Source organism: Hypanus sabinus, assembly GCF_030144855.1.
Source record: "Hypanus sabinus isolate sHypSab1 chromosome X2 unlocalized genomic scaffold, sHypSab1.hap1 SUPER_X2_unloc_22, whole genome shotgun sequence".
Taxonomy (NCBI): domain Eukaryota; kingdom Metazoa; phylum Chordata; class Chondrichthyes; order Myliobatiformes; family Dasyatidae; genus Hypanus; species Hypanus sabinus.
Genome location: NW_026778993.1, coordinates 258,935 through 273,844, shown reverse-complemented (window position 1 = coordinate 273,844; position 14,910 = coordinate 258,935). Strand labels below are relative to the sequence as shown.

Genomic DNA, 14,910 nt, shown 5'->3' with positions numbered 1-14,910 from the left:
TATCCTATCTGCTGAATGCACCGGGAAAATTTCCGAGAATCATCTCTCATTCACAGCTCAAGCACTCAATTGGGCCACGTCAAAGGGGACAGAATAACATGTCACAAACGCCCTACACCCCCGACTCTGGTGTGTCCTGCAGTCCCTCCATTACTACAGGCGCCACTGGGGCACTGGGTGTTGAAGCTTCCACCCACTCTCGGAAAAACCTGCTGGGAGGCGGGCCACTTCCCCAATAATCCTGGCTCTGACACTGTTAGTCCCGGAGTGCAGGGACAAAGGATGGCAGACGTGGCTGTTCCTCATGGAGATCGACTGTAGTGGGTTCCCGGCACGGCCAGCATGGAGGTAGCTGTCTGTGCTGGGCCTTGATGAAAAGAGCAAGAAGCAAGCAGCTGGCAGGATGGGGGAGGGAGCAGAAAGAGCCCCTTACTGGGTATGGAGCTGGAGAGAGGGGTTGAGCTCGAGGTCAGGAACAGTTGGGCAGTGACTTGGCCCTCACTCCTGATCCACCAACTGGAAAGAGTAGTGGTTAACGGTTGAAACACTCTATGAAATTTGGACACGACCTGACCATATCTGACCCCGGACAAAGGCTACGATTACCTCATCAGGTGACTGGTGACCGGTGTGTGATACAAGCGTCTCTTCATACGTTAAATCACCCCAATCTGCATCACCATCATCGTCCGTCCTCGCACATATCACTCCTCTCCGAGCTGAGAGTTCACTTTGCAGATTTTCCATCTGTTTTAAACACTTGTGATCAGCGCAGCCTTTCTTCTCAGCTGCCAATTTCTTCATGACATTCGTAACAGCCGTAAATCCCGACCCTGACTTTTCCTTTCTCTAATTCTGTATCCGCCTGTTTATCCTCCTCTTCTGTTTTCTCATTTTCTCTTGTTAACGCTTTCACACTGAGCCTGAAACTGACTCATGTGGATCAAATTCACCTGATCCTGCTCCGTCACAATTTCTAACTCTTCCCTACACTTACACAATTTCTCTGCCAATTTCAGTTTTTTCTCTCTTCACTTCAATTAGATCATCCAACAAACATCACATTACAACATTTTTAATCCCTGGTAATTTCTTTAACTTATTTTCACGAACTATTTTCCACAATTCTTCCTCCACAGTCCCGGAACCTTGGCTGTCAAACTTTTCTAACCACGCCTCATAATTTGACCATTTCCTTAATAATTAACGATGAAAGTAATCTCTGAAATCCTCTGAATCCCTGGTTTCTTCCTCCTGTCCTTTCCCTTTCACAGTTTAATATCCTAATCTACTGTGTGGGTCAACTCGACACCAGGGTCCCAGACCACTTTTCCTTCTTTTCGAGTGCACCCAGGGCGCGAAAATATGTTCACCGTTCATCAACTGAGATCAGTTTGGAACCTCATCAGGAAACTCGTAATTGTTACAGCTCTCTCTTTAATTTTCCTGCACAAACAACAAAGTAACAATGAAAACCCCAGGCTAACAACTGAAACATGAATTCCACTGCTGCCTCTGTATTAATAAACACCCTGACCACTTCTCAAATTCACAACACTGAAACAGGGGATCCCACTGTATCCAAATGATCGATCATTTCTTCTCCTATCCCTTCCATGGGGGTTCTTCCTTGTGATAGTTAGTCTCCGGAGTTATCACACCTTTGCATTTGAAACTCTTTACTTGTTTTGAAACAAGCATGATTTGAAACATTTGACACAACTCTTATCAGTTCAGAGGACGCATCTCATTCTTGTTGGCTGAGGTCCATCAGGCTGATGACTAACAGATTTCCATTGGATGTAGTCCAAGGGCTACACAACATCATGTCAAAGGTAATTTCTTTTGTTCTCCTCCACTATGGTTCCAAACAGACAAACTGTGTCGCTCAGACTCTCAGCAGAAATATCGAGATTCCTTCTGCAGAACTGCCACTGTACGTAATACACACCTTATCTCAGAGAGACTTCAGGTTCAGAGATAACGAGATTACTTCTGCAAACCTGACAGTGTACGTAATACACAGATTATGTGAGAGTGATTTCAGGCTTACAATGGGAATACCAGTAACTTCTTGTGTTCAGTTGATCTGATCAGGTTATCCCACAGCAATCAGTGCACAAAATGGGGGTGACAGAACAGCTTCACAAAATGGCAGCCTCTATTCCTTCGACCTCATGGCAAAAACACAGGTAATTGAACACTCTACTTCCACTGTCATTGCCCCATTCCCGTTCGATGTTTTCTTGCGTATGTTAATTCATTCAGACAGTGGTGTATTTTGGTGCAGAGCAGTCAGGATGGGATGCTCCTCCAGTCAGATGTGGGAACTCTGGACATCCGACAGTTTGCCGATGACTATTTGCAGGAAGTGCACCCAATCACAGCGCCGGACTGACTGGTTCAGGGAGTTGGATGTACTCAGGATCATTCGGGAGCCTGAAGATACTGTCAATGAAACATCTGAAGAGGTGGCCACACCCAGAGTACAAGCTTCGGACAGGAGAAGCGTGACCACCAGCAGAGGTAAGGGTCATTAGGAAGACAGTGCAGGGCTGTCCTGTGGGCATTCTCCACAGCAGAACACCTTGTTGGATACTGCTCAGTGGGTGGGGAGTTGTTCCATTGGGGCATGGAAGCAACAGAAAGGCCAGCAGCACTGTCCACTCTGAAGCTTAACAGGGAAGTGTAAATTTAGCCCTTGTGGCAGTTATAAGAGATGATATTCTGGGGAGAGAAAGGAGATTCTGTAGGTGTGGACAGGATTTAAATTAGAACTGATTTCTGCGTCACAGATCCAAACCATTAAATTCCAGTCCCATTAAACGTGAACATTCGCTGAGGAATAACTCCCACGCCCAGTGACCAGAGTGCGGAACTGGGTTTGATAAACAGCAGCAGTAATTGCCGAGTTCGGCACCAACAGTCACTTTTGAACTTGATTCAGCAACTGTGATGGTGAAATATCCAGCCTGTAGCCTGTCGCCTGTTTAAACAGTTTCCCCAGTGTGAACTCGGTAGTGCGTTACCAGGTGGGATGACTGAGAGAATCTCTTCCCACATTGGGAGCAGGAGAATGGCCTCTCCCCAGTGTGGACTCGTCGGTGTGTCTGTAAGTCGGATGACTGACTGAATCTCTTTCCACAATCAGAACAGGCGTACGGTCTCTCCCCAGTGTGAATACGCTGATGTATCATCAGTTGAGATGACTGGATAAATCCCCTTCCACAGTCTGAGCAGGTGAATGGTCTCTCCCCAGTGTGGACTCGTTGATGCACCTTCAGTTGATATGACCGAATAAACCCTTTCCCACAGTCTGAGCAGATGAACAGCCTCTCCCCAGTGTGAATTCGCTGATGTGTCTTCAGTTCAACTGACCGAGTAAATGCCTTCCCACAGTCTGAGCAGGTGAACGGCCTCTCTCCAGTGTGGACTCGCTGGTGCACCTGCAGGTCAGATAAATGAATAAATCTCTTCCCACATTCAGAGCAGGAAAATGGCCTCTCCCCAGTGTGAATCCGCTGATGTACCATCACTTGAGATGACCGAGTAAATGCCTTCCCACAGTCTGAACAGGTGAACGGCCTCTCTCCAGTATGAACTCGCTGGTGAGCCTGTAGCCTGGATGAGTCAGTGAATTTCTTCCCACAGTCTGAGCAGGTGAACGGCCTCTCCCCAGTGTGAATTCTCTGATGCACCTTCAGTACAGATGAATGAGTGAATCCTTTCCCACAGTCTGAGCAGGTGAATGGCCTCTCTGCGGTGTGAATTCGCTGATGTTCCTTCAGTACAGAAGACTGAGTGAATCCTTTCCCACAGACTGAGCAGGTGAACGGTCTCTCCCCAGTGTGAGTTCGCTGATGTACCTTCAGTTGAGATGACCGAATAAACCCTTTCCCACAGTCTGAACAGGTGAATGGCCTCTCTCCAGTGTGAGTTCGCTGATGTATCTTCAGTTCAGATGACCAAGTGAATCCCTTCCCACAGTCTGAGCAGGCGAATGGCTTCTCCCCAGTGTGAAGTGACTGGTGTCTCCGCAGTTGCGATGACTGAGTGAATCCCTTCCCACAGTCTGAGCAGGTGAATGGCTTCTCACCAGTGTGAACTCGCTGGTGTGTCAGTAGGCAGGATGACCGAGTGAATCCCTTCCCACAATCAGCGCAGGTGAAAGACATCTTATCAGTGTGAACTCGCTGTTGTGCATGCAGGTGAGATGAGTGAGTGAAGAGTGAATCCCTTCCCACAGTTCTTTGTCAATTCATAAGTCAAATATCAGATGTAGTAAACCCCTTGCACAATCAAAGTAGTTGAAGAACTGATCTCCAGTGAACAAATGCTGGTGTGTTCTCAGTTCCCCGGTTCCAGTGGATTTCAGTGAGTTACAACAGAAAACTTAATTTCAGACACAAAGCACTTTTCCAGCTGTGATGACAAAATTCTTCATCTCCAAGGATCAACAGTGATACATTGTTAAATATCTAGTAACTCCTTAAATATCTGGGCAGAGACAGCAAACTGACATGTTGTTCTGTTTAAAATTCCCGTACACAATTTTTGTCATTTCTAACCTGTAAAAAAGATTTACAAAAGACATCAATGAATGAAAATCATCATTCAGAGAAGTGTATGGTCATCCACTTTGTTAGAGGCAATGAGAGTGCAGACTGTTTTCTCAATAGAGAGGAAATAATGTTGAAGAGTAGGAGAATATAAAAGCAAGGATGTATTGTTGAGTATTTATAAAATGTGGCCTCACTTGGACTGTTGAGAGCAGATTCAGGCCCCTTAAGTAGAACAGATGTACTTACATTGCAGAGCGTTCAAAGGAAATTTACAAAAATATTTCAGGACTTATAAGGTTTGTCAGATGAAGAACATTTGATGGCTCAGGGCCTCTACTCACTGGAGTTCAGAAAAATGAAGGGGCCCTCATTGAAATCTATCGAACATTGAAAAATCTCGATAGAGTGGATATGGAGAGTATGTTGACAAGAGTGGGGGAGTCCAAAACCAGAGGACACAGCATCAAAATCGAGCTTTGTTCTTTCAGAATGGAGGTGAGGAGGAATTTCTTTAACCGGAGCGTGGTGACTCTGGGGGATTTGCTGCTATGAGTTGCTCTGGAGTCCAAGTAATTGGGTCTATTTTCGGGAAGAGGGTGATGGATTCTTGATTAGTCAGGGCAGGAAGGGATATGGGGAGAAGGCAGGAGAGTGCGGCTGAGATGGAAATGGATTAGCTTCAATATAATTATGGAGAAAGACAGGACTGGACCTAGAGTTGAGATTTTTGATTGGAGAAAGGCTAACTTTGAGGGGATGCAAAGGGATTTAGAGAGAGTGGATTGAGTCAAGTTGTTTTATGGGAAGGATGTAATAGAGAAATGGAGGTCATTTAAGGGTGAAATTATGAGGGTACAGAATCTTTATGTTCCTGTTAGGGTGAAAGGAAAGGTTAAAGGTTTGAGAGCACCATGGTTTTCAAAGGATATTAGAAATTTGGTTCAGAAAAAGAGGGATGTCTACAATAGATATAGGCAGCATGGAGTAAAGGAATTGCTCGATGAATATAAAGAGTGTAAAAGGAATCTTAAGAGATTAGAAAAGCTAAAAGAAGATACGAGGTTGGTTTGGCAAATAGGGTGAAAGTAAATCCGAAATGTTTCTACAGTTATATTAAAAGCAAGAGGATAGTGAGGGATAAAATTGGTCCCTTAGAGAATCAGAGTGGTCAGCTATGTGTGGAACCGAAGGAGATGGGAGAGATTTTGAATGATTTCTTCTCTTCGGTATTCACTAAGGAGAAGGATATTGAATTGTCTAAGGTGTGGGAAACAAGTAAGGAAGTTATGGAACCAATGACAATTAAAGAGGTGGAGGTACTGGCGCTTTTGAGAAATTTAAAAGTGGATAAATCTCTGGGACCTGACAGGATATTCCCCAGGACCTTGAGGGAAGTTTGTGTAGAAATAGCAGGAGCTCTGACGGAGATCTTTAATATGTCATTGGAAACGGGGATTGTGCCGGAGGATTGGCGTATTGCTCATGTGGTTCCATTGTTTAAAAAGGGTTCTAGAAGGAAGCCTAGCAATTATACACCTGTCAGTTTGACATCAGTGGTGGGTAAATTAATGGAAAGTATTCTTAGAGATAGTATTTATAATTATCTGGATAGACGGGATTTGATTAGAAGTAGCCAGCATGGATTTGTGCGTGGAAGGTCATGTGTGACAAATCTTATTGAATTTTTTGAAGAAGTAACGAGGAATGTTGACGAGGGTAAAGCAGTGGATGTAGTCTACGTGGCTGTAGTCTACATGGACTTCAGCAAAGCCTTTGACAAAGTTCCACATGGAAGATTAGTTAAGAAGGTTCAGTCGTTAGGAATTAATGCTGGAGTAATAAAATGGATTCAACAGTGGCTAGATGGGAGAAGCCAGAGAGTAGTGGTGGATAATTGTTTATCGGGATGGAGGCCGGTGACTAGCGGGGTACCTCAGGGATCTGTTTTGGGCCCAATGTTGTTTGTAATATACATAAATGATCTGGATGATGGGGAGGTAAATTGGATTAGTAAGTATGCCGATGATACTAAGGTAGGAGGTGTTTTGGATAATGAGGTGGATTTTCAAAGCTTGCAGGGAGATTTATGCCAGTTAGAAGAATGGGCTGAACGTTGGCAGATGGAGTTTAATGCTGAGAAGTGTGAGGTTCTACATTTTGGCAGGAATAATCCAAATAGAACATACAGAGTAAATGGTAGGGCATTGAGGAATGCAGAGGAACAGAGAGATCTAGGAATATCTGTGCATAGTTCCCTGAAAGTGGAGTCTCATGTAGATAGGGTGGTGAAGAGGGCTTTTGGAACGCTGGCCTTTATAAATCAAAGCATTGAGTACAGAAGTTGGGATGTAATGCTAAAGTTGTACAAGGCATTGGTAAGGCCAAATTTGGAATATTGTGTGCAGTTCTGGTCATCGAATTATAGGAAAGATATCAATAAATTAGAGAGAGTGCAGAGGCGATTTACTAGGATGTTACCAGGGTTTCAACAATTAAGTTACAGAGATAGGTTGAACAAGTTAGGTCTCTATTCATTGGAGCGTAGAAGGTTGAGGGGGGATTTGATCGAGGTATTTAAAATTTTGAGAGGGATAGATAGAGTTGACGTGAACAGGCTGTTTCCATTGAGAGTAGGGGAGATTCAAACTAGAGGACATGATTTGAGAGTTAGGGGGCAGAAGTTTAAGGAAAATACGAGGGGGTATTTCTTTACTCAAAGAGTGATAGCTGTGTGGAATGAGCTTCCTGTAGAAGTAGTAGAGGCCAGTTCAGTTGTGTCATTTAAGGTAAAATTGGATAGGCATATGGATAGGAAAGGAGTGGAGGGTTATGGGCTGAGTGCGGGTAGGTGGGACTAGGTGAGATTAAGGGTTCGGCACGGACTAGGAGGGCCAAGATGGCCTGTTTCCATGCTGTGATTGTTATATGGTTATATGGTTATATTGTTATATGGTTATATGGTTATATGAGCAGACTCGATGGGCCAAACAACCTCATTCGGCTCCTGTATCTGATTAATTTTCACAGCCGATATATTGTGAGATAATTTTAATCTCCTTTCTGAACTCTGACATCACACTGTTACAGCGAGGATCAACCCAAGTTGGGGGAAAAACTCACCTTCTAACTGCTCATGACGCCGGCAACTGGTCTGTCCATCTAATTCCCCAACAGATTTCCTGTCTGTGTGAGAATGGGAATTTCAATCTGTGACTTAGCTCAGTCTAATTCCTTCCATTAGTATTATTCTCTGTCCCATATTATTCCGAGCTGCGCAGTAACTGAAATGTTCCCACACAGACAGCCTTTGCTGCTGCACAGCTGGTGTTTTGTTGATGCCGTGCTGTTTTCAGGCTGTTTAAACATTTAACTTTCAGACAAATGGTCGGTCCATACGTTCTGAGAAAAATAAATTAGAGAAAACATAGGTATTATTTCAAGTTCTGATCGTGTACGGCAGCACTACAAAGAGCATGTGATGTTACATAGCAAACCCTGGAGAGTTTCAAATTACTCTGCCCCTCCGCACAGGTGATTGACGGTGGAGAGCCCGTCAGCGGCAATGCCAATGAACATGATGGGGAGGGCAGTCCTTGTTCTCATTGGAGAGTGGCATATTTGTGATGAGAACGCTACAGGTCACTTGTTAACCAGGCCAAAGGTAATTGGTATTATTATGTACCCAAAGCGAATGGTACTAAACAAGTTCTCACAGGTAGAAAGGTCCAGATCAAGATGGAACAAAGGTGATTTCCACAAGGACTAAAGCTGATGTAAGGATTTTGTTTCCTTCTTTTCATACAGTAAAAATTGACATTTTCATTGACTGGAAGGTCAGCTCCTCAGTGCTCGGTGGTGCCCGAGTGATCCATCTACTCCCCTTCCCTCCCCCTGCGATTCCAAATACGGCCTACGGACTAACGGGGAAAACGCTGGCCCTGTCATCAATGGCTGCCTCATTACCCAGAAACCTACACGAAGAAGAGACCCATCTATCCGCCACGGCTCCAGCGTCTCCGCTCCTCAGCAGCAAATTCCCCGGAGCCCCCGTAGAGAGAGGGGTAAGGACTTGGACTAACCCGGGGTGGGGAAGAAAGGTGTGGCCGGTCGCGGTTCGGACGCCGGTACCGATGATAATCCGCCCGGATCCCCGCTCCTACCTGCAGCGAGTCTCCGAGCTTTTTGTCCACCGTGCGCACGCGCGAAACTCACCGCGACCTTACGCATGCGCATGTGATCGTCTGGTCACGGACGGCGATTTCTGGAACTAACAGGAGAAAGTCTGCAAATGCTGGAAATTCAAGGCGACTCACACAAAACGCTGCAGGAACTCAGCACCTCAGGCAGCATCTATAGAAAATTATGAACAGACGGCGTTTTTTGGCAGAAAGCCTTCTGCAGGGCAGAGAAGCACAGGGGAAGGTGCCAGAATAGAAATATGGTGGGGGAGGGGAAGAGGCGAGCTGGAATTTGATGCCGGGTGGGTGGGGAAGGTCAAGAAAGGGTGGGCTGGAGAATAAAGAATCTGATAGGAGGGGAGAGTGGACCAGAGAGAGGGCAGGAGGAGGGTCCCGGGAGGAATGTAGGAAGGTGAGAAGTACAAGGTCAGAGTGGGGCATAGAGGAGGGTGACGGTAATTTATTCACAGGAGGGGAAATCGATGTTCATGCCGTCAGGTTGGAGGGTACCCAGACGGAATATAATGTGTTGCTCCACCACCCTGGGGTGGGGGGATGGGAGCTCATCTTGGCACAAGAGGAGTCCATGGATCGACACGGCGGAACAGGACTGGGAATGAAGAATTAAAATGCGTGCTGACTGGTAAGTCAGACTTGTGGAGGATGGTGCGAAGTTGCTCCTAATTGATGACTGCACCCTCAGGGTGGCGGAGCAACAACTTTTATTCTGCCGTGGTACCTTCAAACGAGATGAGTCTTGTCCGTTTGAATCCAGAGCCCAAGAAAAGCTCTCTTTCGTGTCTCAGTCGTCTATGACCCCCTGAAGAACTGTTTCTGAGTGACAGCTAAGATCCACCTGCAATTCCTCGGCCCACTTTCCCAACTGGTCTCGATCCCACTGGAACCTTAGACAACCCTCACTTTCTCCACACACCGGTTTTGGTGACATCCACAACCTCACTAATTGTTTGAACTGCATTGTCCAAATAATTAACACACATCATTGTCCAGTTGTAAGCGGATGAATTTACTTTCTCTTTCATCTCCCGGGGGAACGAGACTGGCTGGATCCGGGGGGGGGGGTGGGGTGCAGGGAAACACGGGCTTTCAATCGCCGACACCTACCGTCAGTGTGTCCATCACCAGGGGCACACATCATGTTCTCTGGCGGCAACAAACCAGCCCGAAGACCCCGGTCTCCGGTTGGCAGCAGCTCATTTGAGGGACCCGACATTTGGGCTCCGCCTCATTCGGGGGGAGACGTTTTGTGGGTGTGTGACCCTCTGAGTGAAGAGGTATCCCCTCATGTGCCCCATAAACTCCCCACCTTTCACCCTTAACCCCCTGTCAAGTATCTCTCTGCTGAGACTCACAGAACACAATCCCAACACTGAGTGTTTCTTCATCAAGCAGCTTTATTCTTTATTACCTGCAGGGGGTAAGTTCACCTCCATTCTCACCAGGGATGGGAGGGGACCTCAAACACAGCGTTTACAAAATATTCCTTCCGTACATAAGAACGAGACGAGGTTACTGTTCCCACCTACATATATCGCATATACTAGCTCAGCACTCCGGGGTTTGTACAGCTCCATTTTGTCTCATCAGATACTTACAATAAAATCTAAAGTTCAGTACATATTTCCCCATTCCCTCCTCTTTGTTGTCCCATGACAACAGACATCCAATATCATCAGAACTTACGAAGTGAATGATGTCTTTAAAGTGAAAATACTTCAGATCTCAGGGCTTTCTTTTCCCCGTCCATTCCCCATGAGGAGCCAGAACCCTGATATCTCCTCCTTTTCAGACTCCCGACTGAGCACGAGAATCATAATCAGATTGTTTGTATTATTATTGCTCCAATGGTTATTCCATCATGCAAACCAGTATCCCTCCATCCTCCCAGAATCCCAAATGGCCACCAGCTTCCTAAGGGGTTATGATTGATAAACTCTACAATGTAAACCAGTATCCCTCCATCCTCCCAGAGTCCCAAATGGCCACCGGCTTCCTGACGGGTTATCATTGTGGAACTGTACAATGTAAACCAGTATCCCACCATCGTCCCAGAGTCCCAAATGGCCAACGGCTTCCTGAGGGGTTATCATTGCGGAAATGTACAATGTAAACCAGTATCCCACCATCGTCCCAGAGTCCCACATGGCCACTGACTTACTGAGGGGTTATCATTGTGGAACTGCTCTCCCACTTCTCTCATTCTATCTGCTGCCTCTCAAATATAATCCATCAGGTGAGTTACATTTTCAGTTTTGTCTGGTGTGTTGGTGCAACATTCTTGCCCAATTAAAGCACTTGCACCCCACTTTTTATCGAATAAAAAGTCTAGGGTGGCTGGACAACGATGCTGCAGAGGCAGTGACAGGAGACAAAGAAATGGTAGACAGACTGAATAAGTATGTTGTGTCTGTCTTCACAGAGGAAGACACCAGCATAATGGTGGGACTTCCGGGTGTCAGGAGTCAGAAGTGTACAAAGTTACCAGAACCAGAGTGAAGGTTCTTGAGGAACTGGAAGGCCAAGTTAGATAAGTCACGTGACCCAGATGGTGTACACCCCGGCTTTCTGAAAGAGGTGGCTAAAAAGATTGTGGCCCCATTAGTAATGAACATTCAGGAATCACAATGTTCCGGAATGGTTCCTCAAGAATGTAATATTGCCAATGTCACACCACTTTTCAAGAAGGGAGAGAGGCAGAAGAAAGGAAACTATAGGCCAGTTAGTCTGTCCGCAGTGATTGGGAAGATGTTGGAGTCGATTATTAATGATGAGCTCTGAGAGTACCGTGTCACAAGATAAAATAGACCACAGTCAGCATGGTTTCCTGAAGGGAAAACCTTGCCTGACCAACCTGTAGAAATTATTTTAAGAAATAACAAGCAGGACAGACAAAGGAGAATCGATTGATGGTGTTTACCTGGATTTTCAGATGGCTTCTGAGCGGATGCCACACATGAGGCTGCTTTAACAACCCACGAGCCCATGGTATTACCGGAAAGATTCCAGCATGGACAAAGCCGTGGCCGAGGAAGCAAAGAATGGGTATAAACGGAGCCTCTTGATGAGTGGGTTCCACAGTCATCTGTGTTGGGACTGATACTCTTTCTGTTAAATGTCGGTGATGTGCATGATGAAATTGATAACCTTGCTGCAAAGTTTACAGGTGCTATGAAGATGGTTGAGGGTTATGTCGTTTTGAGGAAATAGAGAGACTATGGAAGGTCTTCAACAGATGAGGAGAATGGGCGAAGAAGTGGGAGATGGAATACAGTGTCAGCCAAGGGTATCAGCATGCACTTTGGTAGAAGAAATGAAAGGGCTGACTATTTTCCAAATACTTCCTAAAGGTCAATTTGCAGATTGAGTCTGTGGTGAAGAAGGCAAATGTAATGTCATAATTCATTTCAAGAGGAATTGAATATAAACGCAGGGATGTAATGTTGAAATTTTTGTAAGCACTGGTGAGGCCTCACTGGGAGTACTGTGAGCAGTTTTGGACTCCTTATCTGAGAAAAAGATGTGCTGAAACAGGAGAGTATCCAAAAGAGGTTCACGTAAATGATTCCCAAATTAAATATGTTGTCATATGAGGAGTATTTGATGGCTCTGGGCCTGTGTTGAGTGGAATTCAAAAGAATGAGAGCAGACCTAATTGAAATATATCAAATAGTGAAAGGATTAATAGAGTGAATATGGACAGGATGTTTCCTATTTTGGGACAGTCTAAGACCAAAGGACACAGCCTCAGAATAGAGGGGTGTCTTTAGAATGGAGATGAGGGGGAATTTCTTTAGCCAGAGAGTAATGAATCTATGGATTCTATGGATAGTGAATCATAGGCAGCTGTGGAGGCCAAATCTTCATGTACATTTAAGGCAGAGGTTGATAGTTTCTTGATTGGTCAGGGCATGATGGGCTACCAGAAGAAGGCAGGAGATCGGGGCCAAGAGGGAAATTGGATCCGCTAAAATGAAATGGCGGAGAAGACTCGATGGGCCAAATGGCCTAATTCTGCTCCTATATCTGATGGTTTTATGGCAACCTCTCATTAAACATCAGCAAGAGCCAGGAGCTAATTATTGACTTCAGGAGGAGGAACCAGGAGATCTGTGAGCCTGTCCTCATCAGAGATCAAAGGCGGAGAAGGTCAGCAACCTTAAATTCCTCAATGTCATCACTTTCCAGGATGTGTCTTGAGCCCAGCATGGAAGTGTAATTACGAAGAAAGCACAGCAACATCTCCATTTCCTTAGAAGCTTGCAAAGATTCAGCATGACATCTACAACCTTGACTAACTTCTGCAGGTGTGTGTGGAGAATATGTTCAGTGGTTACATCATGGCCTGGTATGGAAACACCAAAGCCCCTCAAAGGAAAATCCTGCAGAAAGTAGTGGATATGGCCCAGTACATCACGGGTAATACCCTCCCCCCACTGCGCACATTTCTCTGGTGTGCTGTCATAGGAAAGCTACAACTATCATCAAGGAACCCACCAAGTGAAACATGATCTCTTCTCACTGATGCCATCAGGAAGAAAGTGCAGGATTCTCAGGACCCACACCACCAGGTTCAGGAACTGTTATCACCCTTCAAACATCAAGTTCTTCAAACAGAGGAGATAATCTTACTCAAATTCAATTGCTCCATCACTGAACTGTTCCTATAACCCATGGACACATTCACGGATTCTTCATCACCTGTTCATGGTAATTATTTATTACTTTTTTTTTCTTTTGTATTTGCACAGTTTGTTGTCTTTTGCACATTGTATTTTGTCTCCAATGTTGGGTTCGGGCTTTCATTGATTCAATCATGATTCTTTGATTTACTGAGTTTGTCCGAAAAAAAAAATATCTCAGGATTGAACATGGTGACAAGCGTAAACTTCGATAATAAACTTACTTTGTAAATTTTGAATTCTACATTTAAATTACTCTGTCAAACACACATGTGCTTTGTAATTTCTAAAGGTTCAGCATCGACTGGCTAAATGATTTGGCTCGGATCAGAATGATCATCCCATCACAATGACCCCTCTTCTGAGGTACCCCAGCTACAGGAAAGATTCCTGAATCAAACTGGGATCACTGTTTGAAGCGTGTACGCACACACACAGACACACAGCTGTGATGAACAGCTTTGAGGGGGTTGGTCCTGACTAGAATCAACTCCTGTCTGTGCATGGACCTGGACCCACTGCAATTTGCCGATCAACGCAATCTGTCTACAGCAAATGCAATCTCACTGACTCTCCACTCAGCCTTAGATCACCTGGACAACTGCAATACACAAGTCAGGCTGTTGATTACAGCTCAGCGTTCAAACAATTAGACCCTCAATTGTAATCAACAAGCTCCAAAACCTGGGCCTCTGTACCTCCTTCTGCAACTGGATCCTCACCAGGAGACCCCAGCCTGTGTGGATCAGAAATAACATCTCCTCCTTGCTGACAATCAACACTGGCACACCTCAACGATGCGTGCTCAGCCCACTGCTCTACTCTCTCTACACCACGTCTGTGTGTCTAGACTCATCTACAAACTTGCTGACAACCCAACTATTGTTGGTGGAATTTCAGACGGTGACAAGGAGGAGTACGGGAGTGAGATAGATCAGCAAGTTGAGTGGTGTCGCAGCAACAACCTTGCACTCAACATCATGAAGACAAAGGAATTGATTGTGGATTCAGGAAGGGGAAGTCGAGGGAACACACACCAGTCCGCATAGTGGGATCAGAAGTGAACAGGGTGAGCAGTTTCCATTTCCTGCCTGTCAACATCTCTGAGGAACTATCCTGGGCCCAACATGTTGATGCAGTTACAATGAAGGCACAACATCGGCTATATTTCATTCGGAGATTGAGGAAAATCGGTCTGTCATGAAAGACACTTGCAAATTTCTACAGATGTACTGTGGAGAGCATTCTAACTGGTTGCATCACTGCCTGGTGTGGAGAGGCCACTGCACAGGATCGGAAAATGCTGCAGAAAGTTGTAAACTCAGCCAGCTCCTTCATGGGCACTGGACTCCACAGCATCCAGGACAAATTCAAAAGATGATGCCATAAAAAGGTGGCATCCACCATTACGGACCCTCATCACCCAGGACATGCCTTCAGCTCATTGCTACCATCAAGGAGGATGTACAG

General features: G+C 45.4%; 1 protein-coding gene across 3 annotated transcripts in view; it reads right to left on the bottom strand.

Annotated features, from left to right (window-relative positions):
• Positions 1 to 11,670, bottom strand: part of LOC132385799 (zinc finger protein 850-like) — a 51,858-nt gene extending 40,188 nt beyond the window's left edge. For 2 of the 3 annotated variants that reach the window (XR_009509292.1, XR_009509293.1), the window contains exon 1: positions 7,683 to 11,670. Coding sequence is in view for 1 of the 3 variants with exons in the window: in XM_059958021.1 (XP_059814004.1) it covers positions 3,015 to 4,175 (1,161 nt within the window). In the remaining 2 variants the exon portion in view is untranslated. Of the gene's footprint in view, positions 1 to 3,014; positions 4,569 to 7,682 lie in introns of all 3 variants that reach the window. The other variant, XM_059958021.1, reaches the window with a different exon arrangement.
• Positions 11,671 to 14,910: the final 3,240 nt, after the last annotated feature.